General features: G+C 47.5%; 1 protein-coding gene across 3 annotated transcripts in view; it reads right to left on the reverse strand.

Annotated features, from left to right (window-relative positions):
* Fat2 (FAT atypical cadherin 2) overlaps window positions 1-18279 on the reverse strand; it is an 85588-nt gene that overhangs the window by 17575 nt on the left and 49734 nt on the right. For all 3 annotated transcript variants that reach the window (XM_057774816.1, XM_057774815.1, XM_057774817.1), the window contains 8 exons: window positions 13011-17069; window positions 10897-11093; window positions 8016-8169; window positions 5877-6110; window positions 3129-3512; window positions 2267-2481; window positions 1123-1260; window positions 527-670 (listed from right to left, as the gene is read on the reverse strand). In XM_057774816.1, the coding sequence (XP_057630799.1) occupies window positions 527-670; window positions 1123-1260; window positions 2267-2481; window positions 3129-3512; window positions 5877-6110; window positions 8016-8169; window positions 10897-11093; window positions 13011-17069 (5525 nt within the window). The remainder of the gene's footprint in view (window positions 1-526; window positions 671-1122; window positions 1261-2266; window positions 2482-3128; window positions 3513-5876; window positions 6111-8015; window positions 8170-10896; window positions 11094-13010; window positions 17070-18279) is intronic.

Here is an 18279-nt window from a genome sequence, read left to right on the forward strand (position 1 = left end):
ATTATATATGCACATATATGCATGCATGTGAGTGTGTGCACACACATATAATTTTACCTTATTTTTATACACCTCCTTACTACACTTCTAGTCCTTCCTTCCCGATCTCAATGTTCTTCCTCCTTCCCAAATAGTCTCCTTTCTGCTTTCATTATATGTGTGAATATATATGCACACAAATCTACATATATGTACATATTTAAAGTTAGATTCACATATGAAAATTAACATGAAGTATGCCGCCTTTCTTGCCCCATGTACCTTCATGTCTGAAATCTCTGAGGTGGACTCTACCCATTTCAACGACTGTGATGAACCCCAAATAAGACAGGATAACAGTCCTATAAAAGCCTAACAAGCGGTCTGTTTCTTTTCTGTCCCTCAACTATAGCCCCCTTTGGTTCCCTGTATTGCCTTTAGGGACAGCAGAGGGAAAAAAATCAGTTGGTTGGGTGGACTGATATCCCCGGGAAGCTCCTCTCATTGAGAGGGAGACAAGAGGAGGGTAAGTTCGGGATGCCCTTACCTGGACAGCAGTGCTGTAGTTGAGCTGGAAAAACCTGGGTGGGTTGTCATTGACATCAACCACCTCAACAGCCACCTCTGTGTCCTCATGCAACGGGGGCTGCCCACTGTCTGTGGCTCGGAGCCTCAGGGAATAGCTGGGTGTCTGTGACAAGATGCACAGAGGGGAAATTAGAGATAAAGCCCCTGGTGTCTGTCCCTTGGGGTGTTGCCTACTCCGAGGGGCCTCCCATAGCACTAGAATCCAGGTGTCAGAATCAGACAGAGAGCTGTTTGCAACCCAGCAGCTCCTCACTATGGGGCCCTGGGAAGGGGACTGAGCTGGGGAAGAGGGTAAAGTCAGGTCATGCTTTCTAGAATGGCTGTGGGCATCAAATGGTGAGATTCTCTTAAGGCATCCAGCAAAGGGCCTGAGGCCAGGAACTGATCTCAGCCCATGGTAGCGGTCACTGCATTGATGCCTTGTCAGCCTGCCTCTTGCCTCAGAGTTCACAGAGGAATCACTCTAGGGATTGTCTGGATATCAGGATGGGGTGTGTTTGCCCTTTACCCTCTGGACATGCCATAGGGCCACGCTTCTGCTTAGCCTGGATTCACCTGTTCCCAGTCCAGCGCCTTGGCCACCTGAAGCTTCCCCTTCTTTGGGTTGATGGTGAAGTGTCCAAGCTGGTTCCCTTCTACCAGGCTGTAGGTAATGGCACTATTTACAGGGCCATCGCCATCAGATGCTGATACCTGTAGCAGGGGAGAGTGTGAATTCAGGCACAAGAGTGACCAGAAAGGGGTCTTAGCCCAGAGCATGATGGCGATGTTCCTACCCCAGCCACTATCACTGAGTCGGTAGTCCCCAGCCCAAGAGAATTTCTTGTGATCTCAGTATGCCATGGATTCACTTATCGACCCATTCTCTCCCAGAGACAAGGTTGCACAAGGGTTGGTTCCAGGAGGCCAGAATGTAAGGAACATATAAAATGGTGCACCCTTAGAAAGTGTTGTGTCTGGTGTTGTGGGTGATTCCCATCATGGTGGTCCTCATGGGAGTAGAGTGGACTGACATCCAGGAAGGTTATAAGCAGATTCAGGGAGCTCTGGAGGATGGGGAAGGGTCTGGGCATAGAAAGAACATCCAGGCAGAGGAAAGGGTATGGCCAAGGAAGTGTGGAGGTGTGTTTAGGAAAGAACGGTATGGCCAAAGAAATGGAAGGCAAATCCTAATTTGCATTTAGTGCCCAGGATGCATACGGAGACAAGGAGAGATCAGACGGGAGATGGAGAGGAGTCCTGAAGAACTAAACGTGAACATGTTTCGTGGAAGGAGAGAGCAACTGTATATTTAAAAGCAAAGACATATAATGTGGTATGCACTCTGTTCCTATCTCCCACCCACTGGCACTCCGTGCCACTCCCTGCATAGACTGCCATAGGCATTCGGTGAACCTCTGGAGTCAACCTCTTTTGGGCTCTTCTATTGAATATTGCCAATCCTGTGCCCCCATTAAATCAGCCTGACACTTACGTGTGGCACAGTTTTCCTGAGGAGTCACAAGTCATGTACTACAGAGCGCTGGCTCATGATAGAGCACTGGCTTACGATAGAGCGCTGGCTTACGATAGAGCGCTGACTTATGATAGAGCACTGGCTTATGATCTATGCTTATGATGACTGAAGACCTATGGGGGAGTGAAGCAAGAGCCACCCCAGAAACTATGCCCCACAAAGAGTGAAGCCAGGTTTCCTTACAGTCAAGATGGCATCACCGACAGCAGCGTTCTCTAAGACCCTCACAGTGTACAAGTCATGGGTGAATCTGGGGTGGTGTTCATTAACATCGGTGACATTAACCACAATGGTGGTCACATCACTGAGGGAGGAAGAGCTCTTCCGGCTGCATTCAATAGACAGGAAGTACTTGGGAGTTGTCTCATAGTCCAGGTTCCCGTTGACATATAGGATGCCTGAGGAGAGAAGAAGTGATGGAGGAGAGGCAGCTGGAACCATAAGGCAGAGTTTTGAGGGGTTGGGAGCTAGGTCCTGTGCCTTGGCGTGCCTGGGAGGACTCTACATGAGATGCAATGGGGTCCTTCCATGGGTCCCCTTGGGTTTGACTCTGACTTCATAGCTAGGAGGAGAAAATAGATAGTTTCCATATTCTGCATTTCCTCATGTTCATAGAGGAAAATTCAGGGGTGTCAGGATTGGCTGGGCAGAGAGAGGGTGGTTTTAAGATAGGCAGCGAGTCCCACACTACTTGAAAACTTGATTTTAGCAAGTGTTTGGTTCAGGAAAGAAGTGAGGCATGCCAAGCCTCTTGGGCTAGGCTGAGACCAGGAAGCCACCACCAGATAGGTTGAATGGATCACGGAGGATCACGGACAGAGTTCTAGGTGAAGCTATGGGGGAATAATGACCCTCTCAGGTAAGCTAGCCCAATGTGGAAAAAGGGCCCAGCTTATGGGTCTATGGAGAAATGTGGACAGTGTATATATAATCAAAGGATGCCAGTTGCAGGGGATGGGAAGGCTGTGCGGACAGATGTTCCCTGTACATGAAAAACTAGTATACCCCACTAATAAAGGGTTGAGCAGGCTCCGGCCCATCTCACCTGTGTGAGCATCCAGTCGGAACTTCCCCTGCTCATTCCCACCCGTGATGCGGTAACCAGTCTTCTCTGAGCCCGGGCGTGTGAGGGTAGCCAGCTGTAGTATCTCCGTGTCTATCAGAGCATCCTCGGGCACCTGCATGCTGTGCTCTGCATTCAGGAAGATGGGAAGGTAGTCTTCCAGGCCCACCACGGAGACTGTGACAGTGCCCAAGGTGGAGAGTGGTATTGGGATGCCTAGGTCTGAGGCCTGGACTGTGAGCTCCAGAGCTGAGTTTGATCTGACCTGCAGAGGCTTCTCCAGACGAATCACCCCCGAAGTGGCATCAATGGAGAACTGGCCATCAGCAGAGTCCGTCAGTGAGTACATCACCTGGGCATTGGTACCTGTAGAAACCAGGACTGACAATCACACTGAAGCCACCCAAAGCAGGACTTTGGAGAGGTTCCTAAAAGCTAGTGTGCCCGGGGCATGTCAAGAGTGAGAATCTCAGTCAGCAGCTCCAAGCCCTCACCAAAATAAATTAATTAATTAATTAAAAAAATCATGGGAGGATGATAGCTTATTCACAAACTAGTTGGCAACTTTCTGTGAGCCCATAATTAATAAAAAGTTAAGAAAACAGGGATGGATGGGTGACTTGTTTGACAAAGTGCTTGTCACCCCAGTGTGAGGACCTGAGTTTGATCCCAGAATGCATGAAAAGCAATCATGGTGAAGCGTGCCTTGATCCTAGCACCAGGGAGGAAGAGACTGGCAGATCTCTGGGCCTGCTGGAGAGTCACCTTAGTCTAACTGACTAACTCCATGCCAATAAAGGGCCCCTGTATTTAGAAACAAAGTGGATGACACACAGGGCATGATGCCTGATGTTGACTTCTGGCCTCCACACATACATGCACACATGTGCACATGTATCCACACATACATGTTCACCCCCATCATGAACATGGGGGAAAGTTTCCCAGCTCCAGCTTCTCTGTCTTTGGATTGATAGCTCACCCTCTCTAGAATACGCTATCCTGCCTCCTGCAATGCCAAACTAAGATCTAGGATATGTTCAGTTTACATTGCTGGAGGAGTATGATCCCACTTAACTGGCTACTGGGACCCTTAGGGCATGTTTTAGCCTACCCAGATTATCAATGATAAAATTTGACTTAGGAAAATGGACCAAATTAGGATGTTTCAGGATGGCAGATGCTATAACAGGTACAGTGTGGGACAAAAACACAATGATGGATCTAATTCACTGTGTGCCTTGGTTTGAATGTGACCTTCACTGTTCATGTATTGAAAACTCAGTCCCTAATTCATGTGTGAATGATGTCGGGAAGTCACTGAGACTAGATGAGCTCTTAAAGGTGTGGCTACCAGGATGGCATTAGTGGCTTCACAAGAAGCAGAAGACCAAGCCAAGATCCCTCAGTTGTCCCTGGTCTCCCTGCGATGCCTTCTGTTGTATTGTCATATAACTGAAAACCCTCCACAGATGCTGGTACCACATTCTTATACTTCCCAACCTCTATAACTGTAAGTCAGATAAACGTCTATTTTCTTTTTTGGTGTGTGCATATTTCTGTGTGTGCAGGTGTGCATGCATGTATGTGCATGTGCGTATGGAAGCTAGACATCATCTTAAGGTGGTGTTTCTCAGAAGCCATCCATAGTATTTTCCTGAGACAGGGTCTCCCACTGGTGTGGGGTTCACTGATTCAACTAGGCCAGTTGTCCAGCAAGCCCCAAAGATCCTCCTGTCTCCCTCTTCCCAGCACTGGGATTACAAGCATCTCTCCAGCCCTGAACCTTACCAGTCACCTAGTCCATGGTATTCAATGACATCAATCAAAACCACACTAAAAGACCTTACATATATCACATGGCAAAGAACCAACAAAAGCAAAGTTATTGAAATAAAAATGTAGACTCTTAGGGCTAGGGCTCAGTGGTTGTGGTTTGAGTGTGAACTGTACTCCCATAGGTTCACGTGTCTGAAGACTTGGTACCCAGCGTGTGGAGCTGTTTTGAAAGGTTTTAGAACCTTTAGGAGGTAGAGTTCACTAGAGGAAAGGTCATTGGAGGCTGGACTTGAGGCTTGGTAGCCTGGCCCTACTTCCTGTCTGCTCTCTGCTTCCTGAAATGGACACAGTATGACAAGCCACCTCAAGTCCTACTGCCAGGATGCACCTATCCCTTCTCAAATCATCACAGTGAACTCTCCCTTCCTGAAGCTGTTTTTGTTAGGTACTTTTGTCACAGCAGTGGAAAAGGAACTGATACAGTGGTGGGCAGCTTGCTTAGCATACCTAAAATAAAGGAAAATTGTGTAAACGGTTCAACTTTACTGTTTGATTAAAGGACTTTAATAAGCATACTGGATTCAGGGCTCAAAGTTTCTTTCTTATGTAAATTAATGGACTGAAGAATTGACTTGCAGATTTCTGATTAACTATATTCAAAATGACTTTGAGAAAACAGTGCTTTGGGGCGTTGGTGGCAACAGAAAGGTTCTGAGGGTCTCTAAGTGGCAGAGGGAAAACTGTCTGTAATCCTTTGTGTCTGTCTCAGATGCCACTAAAGCCACTTGCCACAGTTCCAAGTGTGTACAGATCTTTTCCACCCTGAAGTAGTCACAGACTCATCAAGGGGTCTTAGTTTATGCACTTCCCAGAGAACACAGAGAATGCTTCTGCTTAGATGGATCTAATGGCTCCATAGTGCAGGTGGCCACCAGTCCTTCACATACTTACCCTGGTCAGGATCTCGGGCAAAGACCACAGCCACTGGGGTCTTAACTGTGGTATTGTCAAAGACAGCCACTGTGCAGTGGCTAGGGAAGAAACTTGGGGCATTGTCATTCACATCCTCAATGTGGAGAGTCACATCTGCCTGGCATGATTGCCCCCCTCCATCTGTTGCCTTAGCAACCAGGTTGTATATATCCTTCTTTTCCCGGTCCAGGGCTGTGAATGTGGTCAGCTCTCCTGCCAGGAGAAATGACAGAGGTTGAACGCCTTCTAGAGGACACACATGCACATTAGAGTGACAGTCCTAGCCACAGGTTCTAGCACAGCAGAGAGAGGCTAGTCCGTGTTCATCCTGCAGGGAAGAAGCCCTAGCACCCACAATCTAATTCTCCCACAATACTCCACGACCATCATCACTGATCTAAGGTCACCAGAAATAAGATACAAAGAGGCACATTTTGAGAGGCCAATTAGACAACTTATATCAAAGAAAATGTTCTAAAAAATTTGACCCAAAATTTCATTTGTGTTAGGTATGGTGGTGCACACCTTTAGTTCCAGCACTCAGGAGTCAGGACAGCCAGGACTACACAGAGAAACCCTTTCTCAGGAAACAAAAACAAAATTTTACTTGTAGAAATGAATATGTGTGTGTGTGTGTGTGTGTGCGTGCGTGTGTGTATGTATAACAGAATAATTAACCCAATACTAACAATGTATGATGTATATGAGCATGTGGTGGCGCATGCTTTTAGTCCCAGAGATAGGCAGATCTCTGTGAGTTAGAGTCCAACATGGTCTGACAGTGAATTCCAGGATAGTTTTTCTGAGACACTCTCTCAAAAAAACTAAAAGCAAATACATGTGTAAAAAGATGTCCTCTGAGGTATTGTTTATAATAGTGGCATATTTAAATCACCATATGTGCTTTTCAAATAGAAATTGATTAATATGTTATGCTTTAGCCATACAGTAAAGAAATATGTGATGGTTAGTTTTAATTGTCAGTTTGACACAACTTGGAATCACAGTTGAGAAGAGCATCTCAATGAGGGGCTGTCCACATAGGGTTTACCTATGAGCATGTCTGTGAGGGATTGTCTGAAGTTAACTGATGTGGGAAGACCGAGCCTACTGTGGGAGGCACCATTCCCTAGGCAGGGGCTCCTGAACTATGTATGAGAGTAGGGAAAGCCAGCTGAGCACAAACGATCATGCATGCACACAGTTCTCGTTGCTCTTGACTGGAGATGTGCTGTGACTAGATGTTTGAAGCTCCCACAATGACGTACTGTAATATGGGATTGCGAGCTGAAATAATAAGCCCTGCCTCCCCTAAGTTTCCTTGTGTTGGGGTGCTTTATCACAACAACAGAAATGAAACAGATGTAGTATGTAACCAGGAATGACTGAAGACAACTTTACAGTCTTCCTTGCAAACCCCGGCAGGCTGTCACCAAGGGGAGAACATCAGAGGAACGGTGGCAGAGAGATTGGGGAGATGTGTAGACCGGCTGGCTGACTGCACACTGAGTGGGCTTTGGTGAGGCCTTATCGTGTGGGCTTTCTGACTCCTGCAGTATCCTGCGGGATACCTGCGGTGGTTTTTAATCTCTAACTGACGTGCATCATTTACATAGTCTGAAAAAATGCCCAGTTGGTTTTTCTTCTAAGTCCTCATGGGCAGTGCTGCAGCTGAGCAAACAGCAGCCGCAGAAGACAAGCTTCCCGAATCACTTAACATGCTGGGCAGGGGTCAGGAAGCACAATGTGGTGTCTGATCCACCCAGATGGCTTCCTGGGACATGGCTCTCTCTTCCACCACCCACCCTCCCACCACCTACCCCTCCCTGCTCAGGAATCTCTGAGTCATCTTTGGAGCTATGGATTGAAGCTGACGGTTGGCAGCTGGCTCCTGTGTCTGGCTGCCACCAGCCACCTGTTTCCCACAGCAGCAGGACAGCAATCACCTTTCCCTCTGGATGATAAGGAGCTGAATGTGAACTTATCCATCCTTTCCTTATGTCCCCAGTTACTGGTATCTGTGGGTGGTTGGGCAGGTGGGTGAGTGAATTCCTGCTTTGGAGCCCACCATGGCACGGGCACAAAGTCTTGGCTTCATTCCTCATCTCTGAGGCTTACCTGTGTGAGGGTCCAGCTTGAATTCCTGGGCCCCGGGTCCATGCAGAGAGTATGTAATCTGAGCATTGGTGTCCATGTCTGCATCTATGGCGGAAACTTTCAAGATGAAGTGTCCAGGGGTGACGTCTTCACGGACCCTGCCAGTGTAGAGAAGCTGAGGACAGAAAGCTGAGCATGAGGCGTCTGAGGTAGTGGCGCTTAGATCCAGATGTGAGGAGTGAGGGAAGGAGGTGGGCAGAGAGATGACTCAAGTGAAAACAGACAGAGACAGGGGAGACAGAGAAGGAAGCAATGAGGGATAGTGAGGTGGGGTCACATAGAGACACCAGGCGGAGGGGATCGTTGTGTAATCCCAGTACTGAGGGAGCAGAGACAGTAGGGTCAGGAGTTCAAGATCATTTTTGGCTCCATAGTGGATTTAAGGCCAGCCTGGGCTATATGACTCCCTGATTTGTTTGTTTGTTTTAAAGAGATATACAAGGAAAATGGAGATTAAAAGCCAGAGGCCTGAAAAGATGTCTCAGTGTGCAATGGGCCTGCCGTACAACCCTAAAACCTGAGCTTTTTCCCTGGAGCCCATATGAAGGTGAAAGGAGAGAACTGGCTCACAAAGCTGCCTTCTGGCCTCCACGTGAGCATCCTCCTACTTGCCCCCGCATCAGACACACAAATAATAAAGTCATTATTTTTAAAGCTAGAAGAGAGAGCTGAGACAATGGCCCAGTGGGTAAAGTACCTGTCACAAAGCAGAAGATCTGAGTTGGAGTCCAAGAACTGACATAAAAAGTAGAAAGGAGAGCTCCTGCAGTCTTAGCACTGGGGAGGGGCATTAGAAGTAGGTAGATCCCTGAGGGTCATTGGCCCTAAGCTGGGTAGCTTGGTTGAATCAATGAACTTCAAGTTCTCTGAGAGACCCTGTCTCCAAAAATAAAGATGGAAACCGACCAAGGAAAGACACCTAACATTGTTGATCTCTGGCCCTTACACACACAAAAACACACACACACATACACACACACACAAAACAATAATATAACAAAAACTTAATAAGAAGTCAGAATATGACCTACAAGCAGCCACCATTGGGAAGTCAATGCCCAGGGCCGGAAGGACCCACCACAGCCCACTTGGAGGGGTCATAGGTCATCAGAGAGGAGGGATGGCTGAGGCAGGTCTGGCAGTCGATGATGCAGAGTCTCAAGTCAAGCTCTAGCAACCTCCATCCCTGCCTCTGTTGTGATCCCAGGCTGCCAAGTTCACCTACCTGCTCAATTTCCCAGGACCAGACCACTGGGTCTTTAAGGTAGACCTCAGCGGCTCTACCACTGCCTCGCCCTCCCCTCCATCCCCTGCAGGACACACAGTGGCTGGGAACTGGGAAACAACTGGAGCCCCTGAGAACTTGGTGTCTGTTTGGCATCCTCTTTTGCACCACTCGGGATGCAGGCAAGCACGGGTTCTGGGCATTCTCTGAATGGACGTATCATGCCCACTTGGAGTGTGTGGGACCAGTTTTCAGTTCTCCCTTCCTTGGCTTTGATGACATTATGGGCCACCTGGGTAAGGCTAGACTGAGCCTGACCCTAGCCTCTTCCAGCACAGAAGAAGAGGGAGGTCCTACACATGATCAAATGGGAGAGAGAAAACAATGGCCACCTTTCCCCCAAGAACCACTCAATATGCGCTCATATGGGATCCCGGCTTACAAATCTCCTAGACTCTCTTCTTCCATATTTTATGTGACAGAAGAGAGGAAAGAAGGAAAAGCGACAGGGTGTACACATTCATGTCTGCTGCATGGTGCTATATGTGCTTTTGCGGGCACAAGCAAGTGGAAGTGTGAATGCATGCAAGTATATGCATGGGTATAGTTGCATGAAATACATAGTACACATTTGCAAATATGGCGAGCAAATGCGGCAGCTAGGTAAGTATGTGCTTATGTGGGCATGAGTTCATTTGTGCAGGTATTTGTCGGTGTGTGGAGGGGTTGCAGCTGACGAGCTGTGCAGATGTGTATCTGTATGTATAAGTGTGCACTGATGTGTGTACTGGCTAGATTTTCACTAGACACAAATCATTTGAAGTTGAGATGTTATAAAATTAAAATGTTTACAGTTTTGGAAATTCTCTTGAAAGTTAAAAACTAGTTATTGTTCTAAAAAATAGACATAAAGGGAAAAATCTCTGGCTGTTTTTTTGCACTGATTTGTATGTGCATACATGTGTATATTCATGTGTGTGCCATAGCTTATAGACAGAGATCAGAAAACAAGTTTCGAGAGTTGGTTCTCTTCCTGCACCATGTGGGTCCTGGGGATCAAACTTAGGTTGTCAAGCTTGGTGGCAGGAAGATGTATTGTCACTCTACCTCTGGGTTTGTGTTGCACAAAAGTGGCCTTTGTATGATATGTAAAGAGACTGATTCGCACCATGATTCCTGAAGAGTTTGCTGTATTGATATGGCTAGAAGCAAGGAGTTGCCCAAAGTGGTTGCTGCCTATGGACACCAGCCTAAGGTCTGCTCAGAAGATGCCAAGGCAGGCATGGACAGGGATAGCCAATGAGGGCTTGTACTCCGTGTGTGTGTGTGTGTGTGTGTGTGTGTGTGTGCGCGCGCACGCGTGTGCGTGCATGTGTGTGTGTGTGCATGTGTGTGTGTGGTTTTTCAAGACAAGACTTCACTGTGTAGCCCTGGCTGTTCTGGAACTCACTCTGTAAACCAATCTGGCCTCAAACTCACAGATCCACCTGCCTCTGCCTCCTGAATCCTGGGATTAAAGCTGTGAACTGCACCATCAGCATGACTTTGTCTCTATTCTCCTAACTTCTCCCAACCTACCGTGCCTCTGCCTCCCCTCACAACACTCCCAGGACTCACCTGTGAGCACTGTGGGCTGTTATCATTGATGTCCAGGACAAAGACCTCTACAGGGACCGAAGTCTGGAACTTGCCATCTGACGCTGTGATTCTGAGTAGATACTTGGCTATGTGCTCTCGGTCCAGAGTCTTCTTTGAGGAGATCCTCCATTCATCCCCAACTTGACTGATGCCAAACTGACCCAAGGGGTCTCCCTCTAAAAAGAAGGGGTGCAGTTATCAGGTACTGAGAACGGGAATGAACTGGGCTCTGTGTCCTAGATGGTTGCACCCTGAGTCTTCTTTCGGAATTGCTGGGGAAGACAGAATTTTCATCCCTGAATCAGGGACCCACAATTCTACAACCGAGTCTGTTTTGCAAAGTTAGAACGCTTCTCCCAACTTTAAGGGTGTCCTGCAAAAGTGAGATGGCTTCTACAGGAAGCACCAGTACAAACGTGGCTGGTAGGGGGAAAAAGGCTTCTATTCCTTGTGATCAGGAAAGCATTATGGGAAGTCCGAGGAAGGCAAATTTCAATCTGTACAAGAACTGTCTAGGCTCAACTGCGATGCTGCAGCCCACTGGGCAAGGATTTCAATGATGCTAACTCTAGGGTTTAATACACAGCTAAAGGCACACACAAAATGGAGGGTGTAGGATCATCTTCCCACACGGGTGTGGAAAGATGGAATCTCCCTCAGAGTCTAAGATTTCCCCGTGATTCTGCTTTTATAAGAGCCGACTGTCTGTTGTTATTCTCTTACTCCGGGGTTTTAAGACTTTGATGTTTGTCGGTGTCTGATGTCACAAGATCGTAGCGGTCTTTTTTTTTTCCCCAAATGGTTTTGATTCTGTCTGTCTCAGGAAGTCTGGGGTTCTTGGTTGAAACTTTAGACTCATCAATGCTCCCCTAAACAGCTGTGTTGGCAGAATGAACCATGTTTATGGAACGAGGCGGGGGCGGGGGGCATGGTGCTGAGAAGGAGAAGAAAAGGACATTCTGTGTGAAGGTTTGTCTCTGTTTTCATCTTGGCTGAGTTTAGAGGCACCCAAGGGATGACACTCTGTGAGTATCTGTGAGAGCATTTCCAGAGAGGTTTAACTGGAGAGGAAAAACCCACCCTGAATGTGGGCAGCACCAGCCTGTGAACTGGGGGCAAAAATTGAGTTTAAAAAAAAAAAGAGTGTAAGCAGAGCCCCAGCATTTGTCTTTCTCGATGCAGTGTGACCAGCCACCTCACACACCTGTTCTCATGTCTTCCTGCCATTGTGGAATGTAGCCCTTTCTAAGCCTCAAACCAAACAAGCCTTTCCTTACTCCTATTGCTTTGACCATATATTTTTGTTATAGCAGTGAGGGATATGACTAACACTCTTAGTGAAGAGCCCTCTCTCATGCTTGTCCTTGGCTTGACACAATTCAGCAAAGGCAGGCAGTTGCCAGAATTTTTATGAGTCACAATTACTGGGGACCTTGACATCTAACAGTAATGTGGAGTTTGAATGAGAATGGCCCCTTAGGCTCACAGACTTGGATGCTTAGTCGGGGAGCAGAAATGTTTGGGGGAGGACTAGGAGTCATGGCTTTGCTGGAAGTGCTGGGTTACTGGGGGGTGGGCTTTGAGGTTTCAATAACCCACGCCAGGCCCAGTCTCCCCCTGCTGGATACCTGTAGGAAGCAAAGCTCTCAGTTTCTGCTTTAGTGCCATGCCTGTCAGCTTCCTTCCATGGTGATCATGCTAACCCCCTAAAACTGCAAGCCAGCTCCCAATTAAATGTGTTCTTTTATAAGGAGTCACCTTGGCCATGGTGTCTCTTCACAGAAAGAGAATAGTGACTAAGACAAGTAGGTATAGTATGATCCTTTGATCCCATCTCCTCACCTGAAGGAATAATGATCACCTCTTTGCAAACTACTTTCTAATTCACGGGTGACTTTAGGAGTTTCCCACAGTTGGGTTTTCCCAGTATCCCTGAAGAGTGGGTGAGAAGTGGCATTTGCCATGTCTCTGAATGGGACCACGGAGAGTCTGGGGAACAGGTGACTAAAAAGTGTCGTCTTCATCTCAGAGTGCCTCCTGCTAGGCTTTCTCAATGTACCCCAATGCCTCCAATCCATGCTAGGCATCCTTACCTGTGATGTAGCAGGTCACCTGCCGGTTCTGCTCTGAGATGTCAGCATCCAAAGTCTTCAGAGTGGCCACAAGCTCACCAGGCTCGCTGTTCTCCACCACAGAGCCTCTATAGTCTTCAAAAGCAAACCGAGGGGGGTTATCATTCTCGTCCGTGATGGATACCTCGACCAGGGCCTGAGAAGACAGCTGGATGGTCTGCCCATGGTCAAAGGCTACCACATGGAAACGATAAGTCTGTTGAGTCTCACAGTCGAGTTCCTGGAGTGTGGTGATCCAGCCACTCTCACTGTCAACAGCAAAAAGTTCATGGATGCTGCTCCCGGGCTCCACCGACAGTCTGTAGCTCACCTGTCCATCACTCCCAGTGTCCTGGTCATTGGCAGTCACCTGGATGACTGTGGTCCCTCCTGGCATATTCTCAGTGAGGAAAGCCTTATATGGATCAGCCTCGAATACAGGCCTATTGTCATTTACATCTTCCACTTGAATGTTGACAGAGACCAATGAAACCAAGTCAGTATCCTCGTGAGGGCAATGCGCCATCAGGTCAATCTGATACCATTTAGTGGACTCGTGGTCCATGGCCTTCCTCACCTTCAGGACACCTGTGTCTTGGTCCAAGGAGAAGACACCATCCCTGTTGCTCTCTGGAGTGGTACCCTGAACCAGACTGTAGATGACTGGATCTTGAGCAGCTACAGCTTTCACAAACCCAATTTCAGAACCTTCTGGAAGATCTTCAGATGCAGAGAAAGTATACAGAGGTTCAGAAAACTTGGGCAAAGGTACTTCATTAGGAACCACTTGAAGTCGTACTGGTACCAGAGAGTCCCAGTGCGGAGGTCCACCATCCTGAGCTTTAATGTTGAAGTCAACAGCCCTGTTTTCCAGCCCCACCAGGCTCTCCTTCACCTTGACCACACCAGTGGTGGGGTTGACTTCAATGATCTCGTCAGCCAGGTCCTCAGCCGAGTCTACCGAATAGGTGACATCTGCATTCCGACCTTCATCTGCATCATAAGCCAGTACTTGGATGACTGGGGAGTCTCTGCTGACATTGGATGGGATGGACACGGTGTACCCAGATGCTTTGAATTGTGGAGCATTGTCATTTTCATCAGTGAGGATGATTTTCACAGTGCAGAAGGCCACTTTCCCCCCTCCATCCCTTGCCATAACCTTAATAGCAATCACCCTTTCAGTTGAATTTTCCCGGTCCAGTTTCTGTAGAGTGGTGATCTGACCGCTGGGATTTATGAAGAACCTTTCCCCTGCTAGCTTATTGATGATGGTGTAATCCACCGTACCATACGGACCACTGTCTTTGTCTATGGCTAGCAACTCAATCACCTTTGTCCCCACTCTTGCATTCTCAGCTAATTCGGCTTCATAGACGTGTTGCTGAAACTCAGGGCTATACTTGTTGGCATTTGTGGTATTGATGTATACCGGCACAGTTGCTCGGAAGACCCCATCAGAAGCCCCTACCCTCAAGTTGTAAGATGATCCCAGCTGCTTTTTGCAAAGGTTGAACATAGAAATGATTCCTGATGAGCTATTGATGGAGAAATGTCGGTCCTGGTTGCCAGAAAGAATCAGGTACTCCAGGCGGGAGGTATCCCCCACGTCAGGGTCAAGGGCTTGAACTTTTAGAACCAGATGGCCACAGGTGGCTAGTTCACTGACGTTGGCTTCATACTGAGGTTCTCTGAACTCTGGGGGGTTGTCATTGATGTCAGACACGTTGACGACCACAAGGGTTTCACCAGTAAGGGGGGGATCGCCTCTATCCATAGCCCTGACTTTCACATGAAAGTGCTGTTGGGCTTCATAGTCCAGCTCTCGCATGGTGAACATCTCCCCCGTGCTCCCATTGATCTGGAAGAACTTAGAGACATCTGAGCCATCCTCCACAATCTGATAGGAGACATCTTGGTTCTGTCCCGAGTCTTGGTCAGAAGCCAACAGTTGGATCACGGGGGTCTGAGCAGGTAAGCCCTCAGAAACCGAAGTGGTATACACCATTTGGGGAAAAGTAGGAGGGTTGTCATTGATGTCCTGAACTAAGACTTCTACTGTGGCTTCAGAAAAGGACCCCAGTGCTGTGTCTGTGGCTCTTACCGTGAACACATGTTTGTTCTTAGATTCATAGTCCAGAGGTCCTGTCACCATAAGGACACCAGTCTTAAAGTCTGTGGTGAATAGCATCAAAGGCTCTTCCTCGACAATGTTGTAGATAAGCCGCAGTCCTTCCGGACTCCGGGCCTGTGTGTGGAGAATTGGGGTGTAGAGGGTAATATTTTCAGGGACTTTGACTCTGTAGTAAGGACTCTGAAACAATGGGTTGGATTTATTTCTGACGGTGACATGCACCTCTACCTCAGTTTGGAGGGGTGGGGTACCTGCATCCCGAGCAATGACTTTGAGGTGATACTTATTCAAAGCTTGATAATCAAAGGGCTTCTTAAGTGATATGTCCCCAACATAGGGGTCAATCCGGAAATAGGCATAATCTTCTGCAAACCCATATGTGACTGTCCCATTGGCTCCCAAATCCTTATCAGTGGCAGATACCTGAAAGAGGACATCCCCGGGTTCGGTGCCATCTTGGATGGCTGTGTAATAGGGCAAATGCTGAAACTCAGGGGCGTTGTCATTCACATCCTCAACAGAGACCCTAACTAGAGCCTGAGCCACTCGCTGAGGGACTCGGTTGTCCCTCACTTCCACTACCACTTCATGAGTATCCTGATGCTCCCGATCAAAAGTCACTCCTCTGGTTTGCAACACACCCGCTGACTTGACCACATGAAATAAGTCTGTGCCATTCAAGAGGAAGTAGGAAAGGGTGTCATTCAAATGGTTTCCATGGACACCAAGAATCACCAGTGCCTTTCTGTGTGGTATATTCTCCCTCACTCTTGCCCTGTAGATATCCTGATCAAACTGCAAGCTTTTGTCAAGGACTTGGGTCAACGATATTTTTACCAGTGCAGTGTCTTGATACAGACCATCAGAAGCCTTGATGGTGAGCTTCCGGGAAAACCCCAGAACAGCAGGATTAACCACAGTTATTTGGCCTGTCAGGGGGTGAATGGCAACAGCTTCATCCATGTCACCAGTTTTAATGCTGTAGGTAACGTCTGAGTCATCGTCCTTGGCCTGCACCGTGAGAAGCTTCATGCCAGGGTGGGCGGGTCCCACAACCGCCACTTCGTATATCTGCTCTGAGAACCTGGGGGGAGAGTCATTCGCGTCTCGAACATGGATGATGACCTTGGCAGGTCTGGGTGCAAATAAGATGGGTGTTCCTTGGTCATGAACATAGATGTTGAATTGGAACAAGGGTGTGGTCTCGTAATCCAGCTCTGATGTGATCATTAGGGTTCCCATACTAGGGTCAACTTTGAAAAACTTTAAAACTTCTGGCTCCAAGATTTTATAGACCAACAAGGAATTGGCTTCCTGGTCACTGTCAGAGGCACGGATAACTAAGGGACTGTTGTCTTCGTCCAGGATCATACTGTGTGGAGGAGCTGCCTCACTGATGTGGCCCACAAAGGTTGACTTTAGGAATGCAGGAGCGTTGTCGTTCTCATCGATGATGTAGACAAGAGCCACCACATCCGTGAACACACCAGCCGTGTTGCTGCCTCGGATCTTCAGTTGGTAGGATGACATTTTCTCATGGTCTAAGCACTTTTTGGTGGAGATGAGGCCGGAATAGGAGTTCATGGCGAAAACGCCACCCTTGTTCCCCTCTCTTAACTCATAGGTGACTTCAGAGGAGCTTGCGGCAGAGATGAGGAGGATTGGGGAGCCAACAGGGACCAATTCTGAGACCTCTATGAAATACTCATCTTTTGAAAAGATAGGAGCGCTGTTGTCGGAGGGGTGGACATGAATGGCCACCACAGCCAGGTCATGCCTCTGCGGGGAGCCTTGATCTTCTGCCTTCACAGTTAACGTATACCTTGTGTGGTGGACATGATCCAGTCTCTGGGCTACTGTGATGGTGCCTAGGAGGGCGTCAATGTTGAAGAAACCTTCACTGTTCCCTGAAACAGAGAATAGGACAAACTGACGTCTGCTGCACTCTCAAGAGACACCAGCTAGGCTTCTTAGGTCAGTCAAGAGGCCATGGCACCAAACAGAACAGGACAAAATCTGCATCTAGTCACCCTAGATTTAGTATATCATATGTGGAGTAAATGCACACTACACAGTTCTGAAGGCCTCCACTGTAGTTGCTTTCTAAATAGAAGTGTCAAGGATTAGAAAGTCTCTGGGATACAACTTGAAGGACAAACCAAAGCTGTCATCAATAAGGCTTTGGAGCCAAGGAAGGGGACTTAGGCTTTGTAAGTGCTTCACCCTGAATTTCATTGATGTCTCTTGTAGGAAGAGCTTCAGTTGTATGGGAAACCGTTTAAAGGCATCCTTTGAATTGCTTTCAATAGCTCTGCTTGCATCCTTAAAAGGTGGATCTGCACACTTGGAGTCAGGCTGCCAACACTGGAAGAGACTAAAGTCACTCCTCCCTTTATGGCCTCACATTAGAAAGCCACTCACCACACTTGAAGAGTAAGTGACAAGGGAAGTGGGGAAATGCACAATAGCCAGACCACGAGGCTTCTGCATCAGCGCCTCCACCACACCCAGATCGCCTAATCGTGGCCAGTCTCACATCATCTTGACTATTTCTTTTCAATATTTAGCCTTTGGCCAATCATGCTATAATAGTATTTCATGAATATTTCCCTTTAAATATGTTCACTCCAGACTCAACATGTTTTTAGAAGGCAATTTAATACTGATCTTTTTAAAAAGAAAATCATTTTGGCTATAACTCAGAAGATTATCATAAAAACAACAAAGAATCATATTAAACTCTATAAAAAGATATTCCTTACTATAGAGTATATGGCCTGAGACCAATCTTCTATCTTTGGTTAAACAAAACAAAACAAACAAAACCAAACTAAATAACAACAAAAACCCAATTCTCAAACCCAACTGAGGCTTGTAGCAGAATTTTATCAGGAAGTCTGAGTGGGAACCAGAAGTATGAGCTTCCTTCCTGCAGGAGTACCTGAGTGACAGGGTCCTGGTTTGGTCACCACCAGAGGCACAGGTCCCATGTGGAGGCAGGGAGGCAGTTCCCTTTTTTTTTCTATTATGCATGCTTTATATGGCCAAACAGCTGAGCCTCATCGTAAAACCTCCCAACTGACTCTTGCACTCTTCAGACCCTTCTCACAGGATGAT

Source organism: Chionomys nivalis, chromosome 7 (assembly GCF_950005125.1).
Source record: "Chionomys nivalis chromosome 7, mChiNiv1.1, whole genome shotgun sequence".
NCBI lineage: Eukaryota > Metazoa > Chordata > Mammalia > Rodentia > Cricetidae > Chionomys > Chionomys nivalis.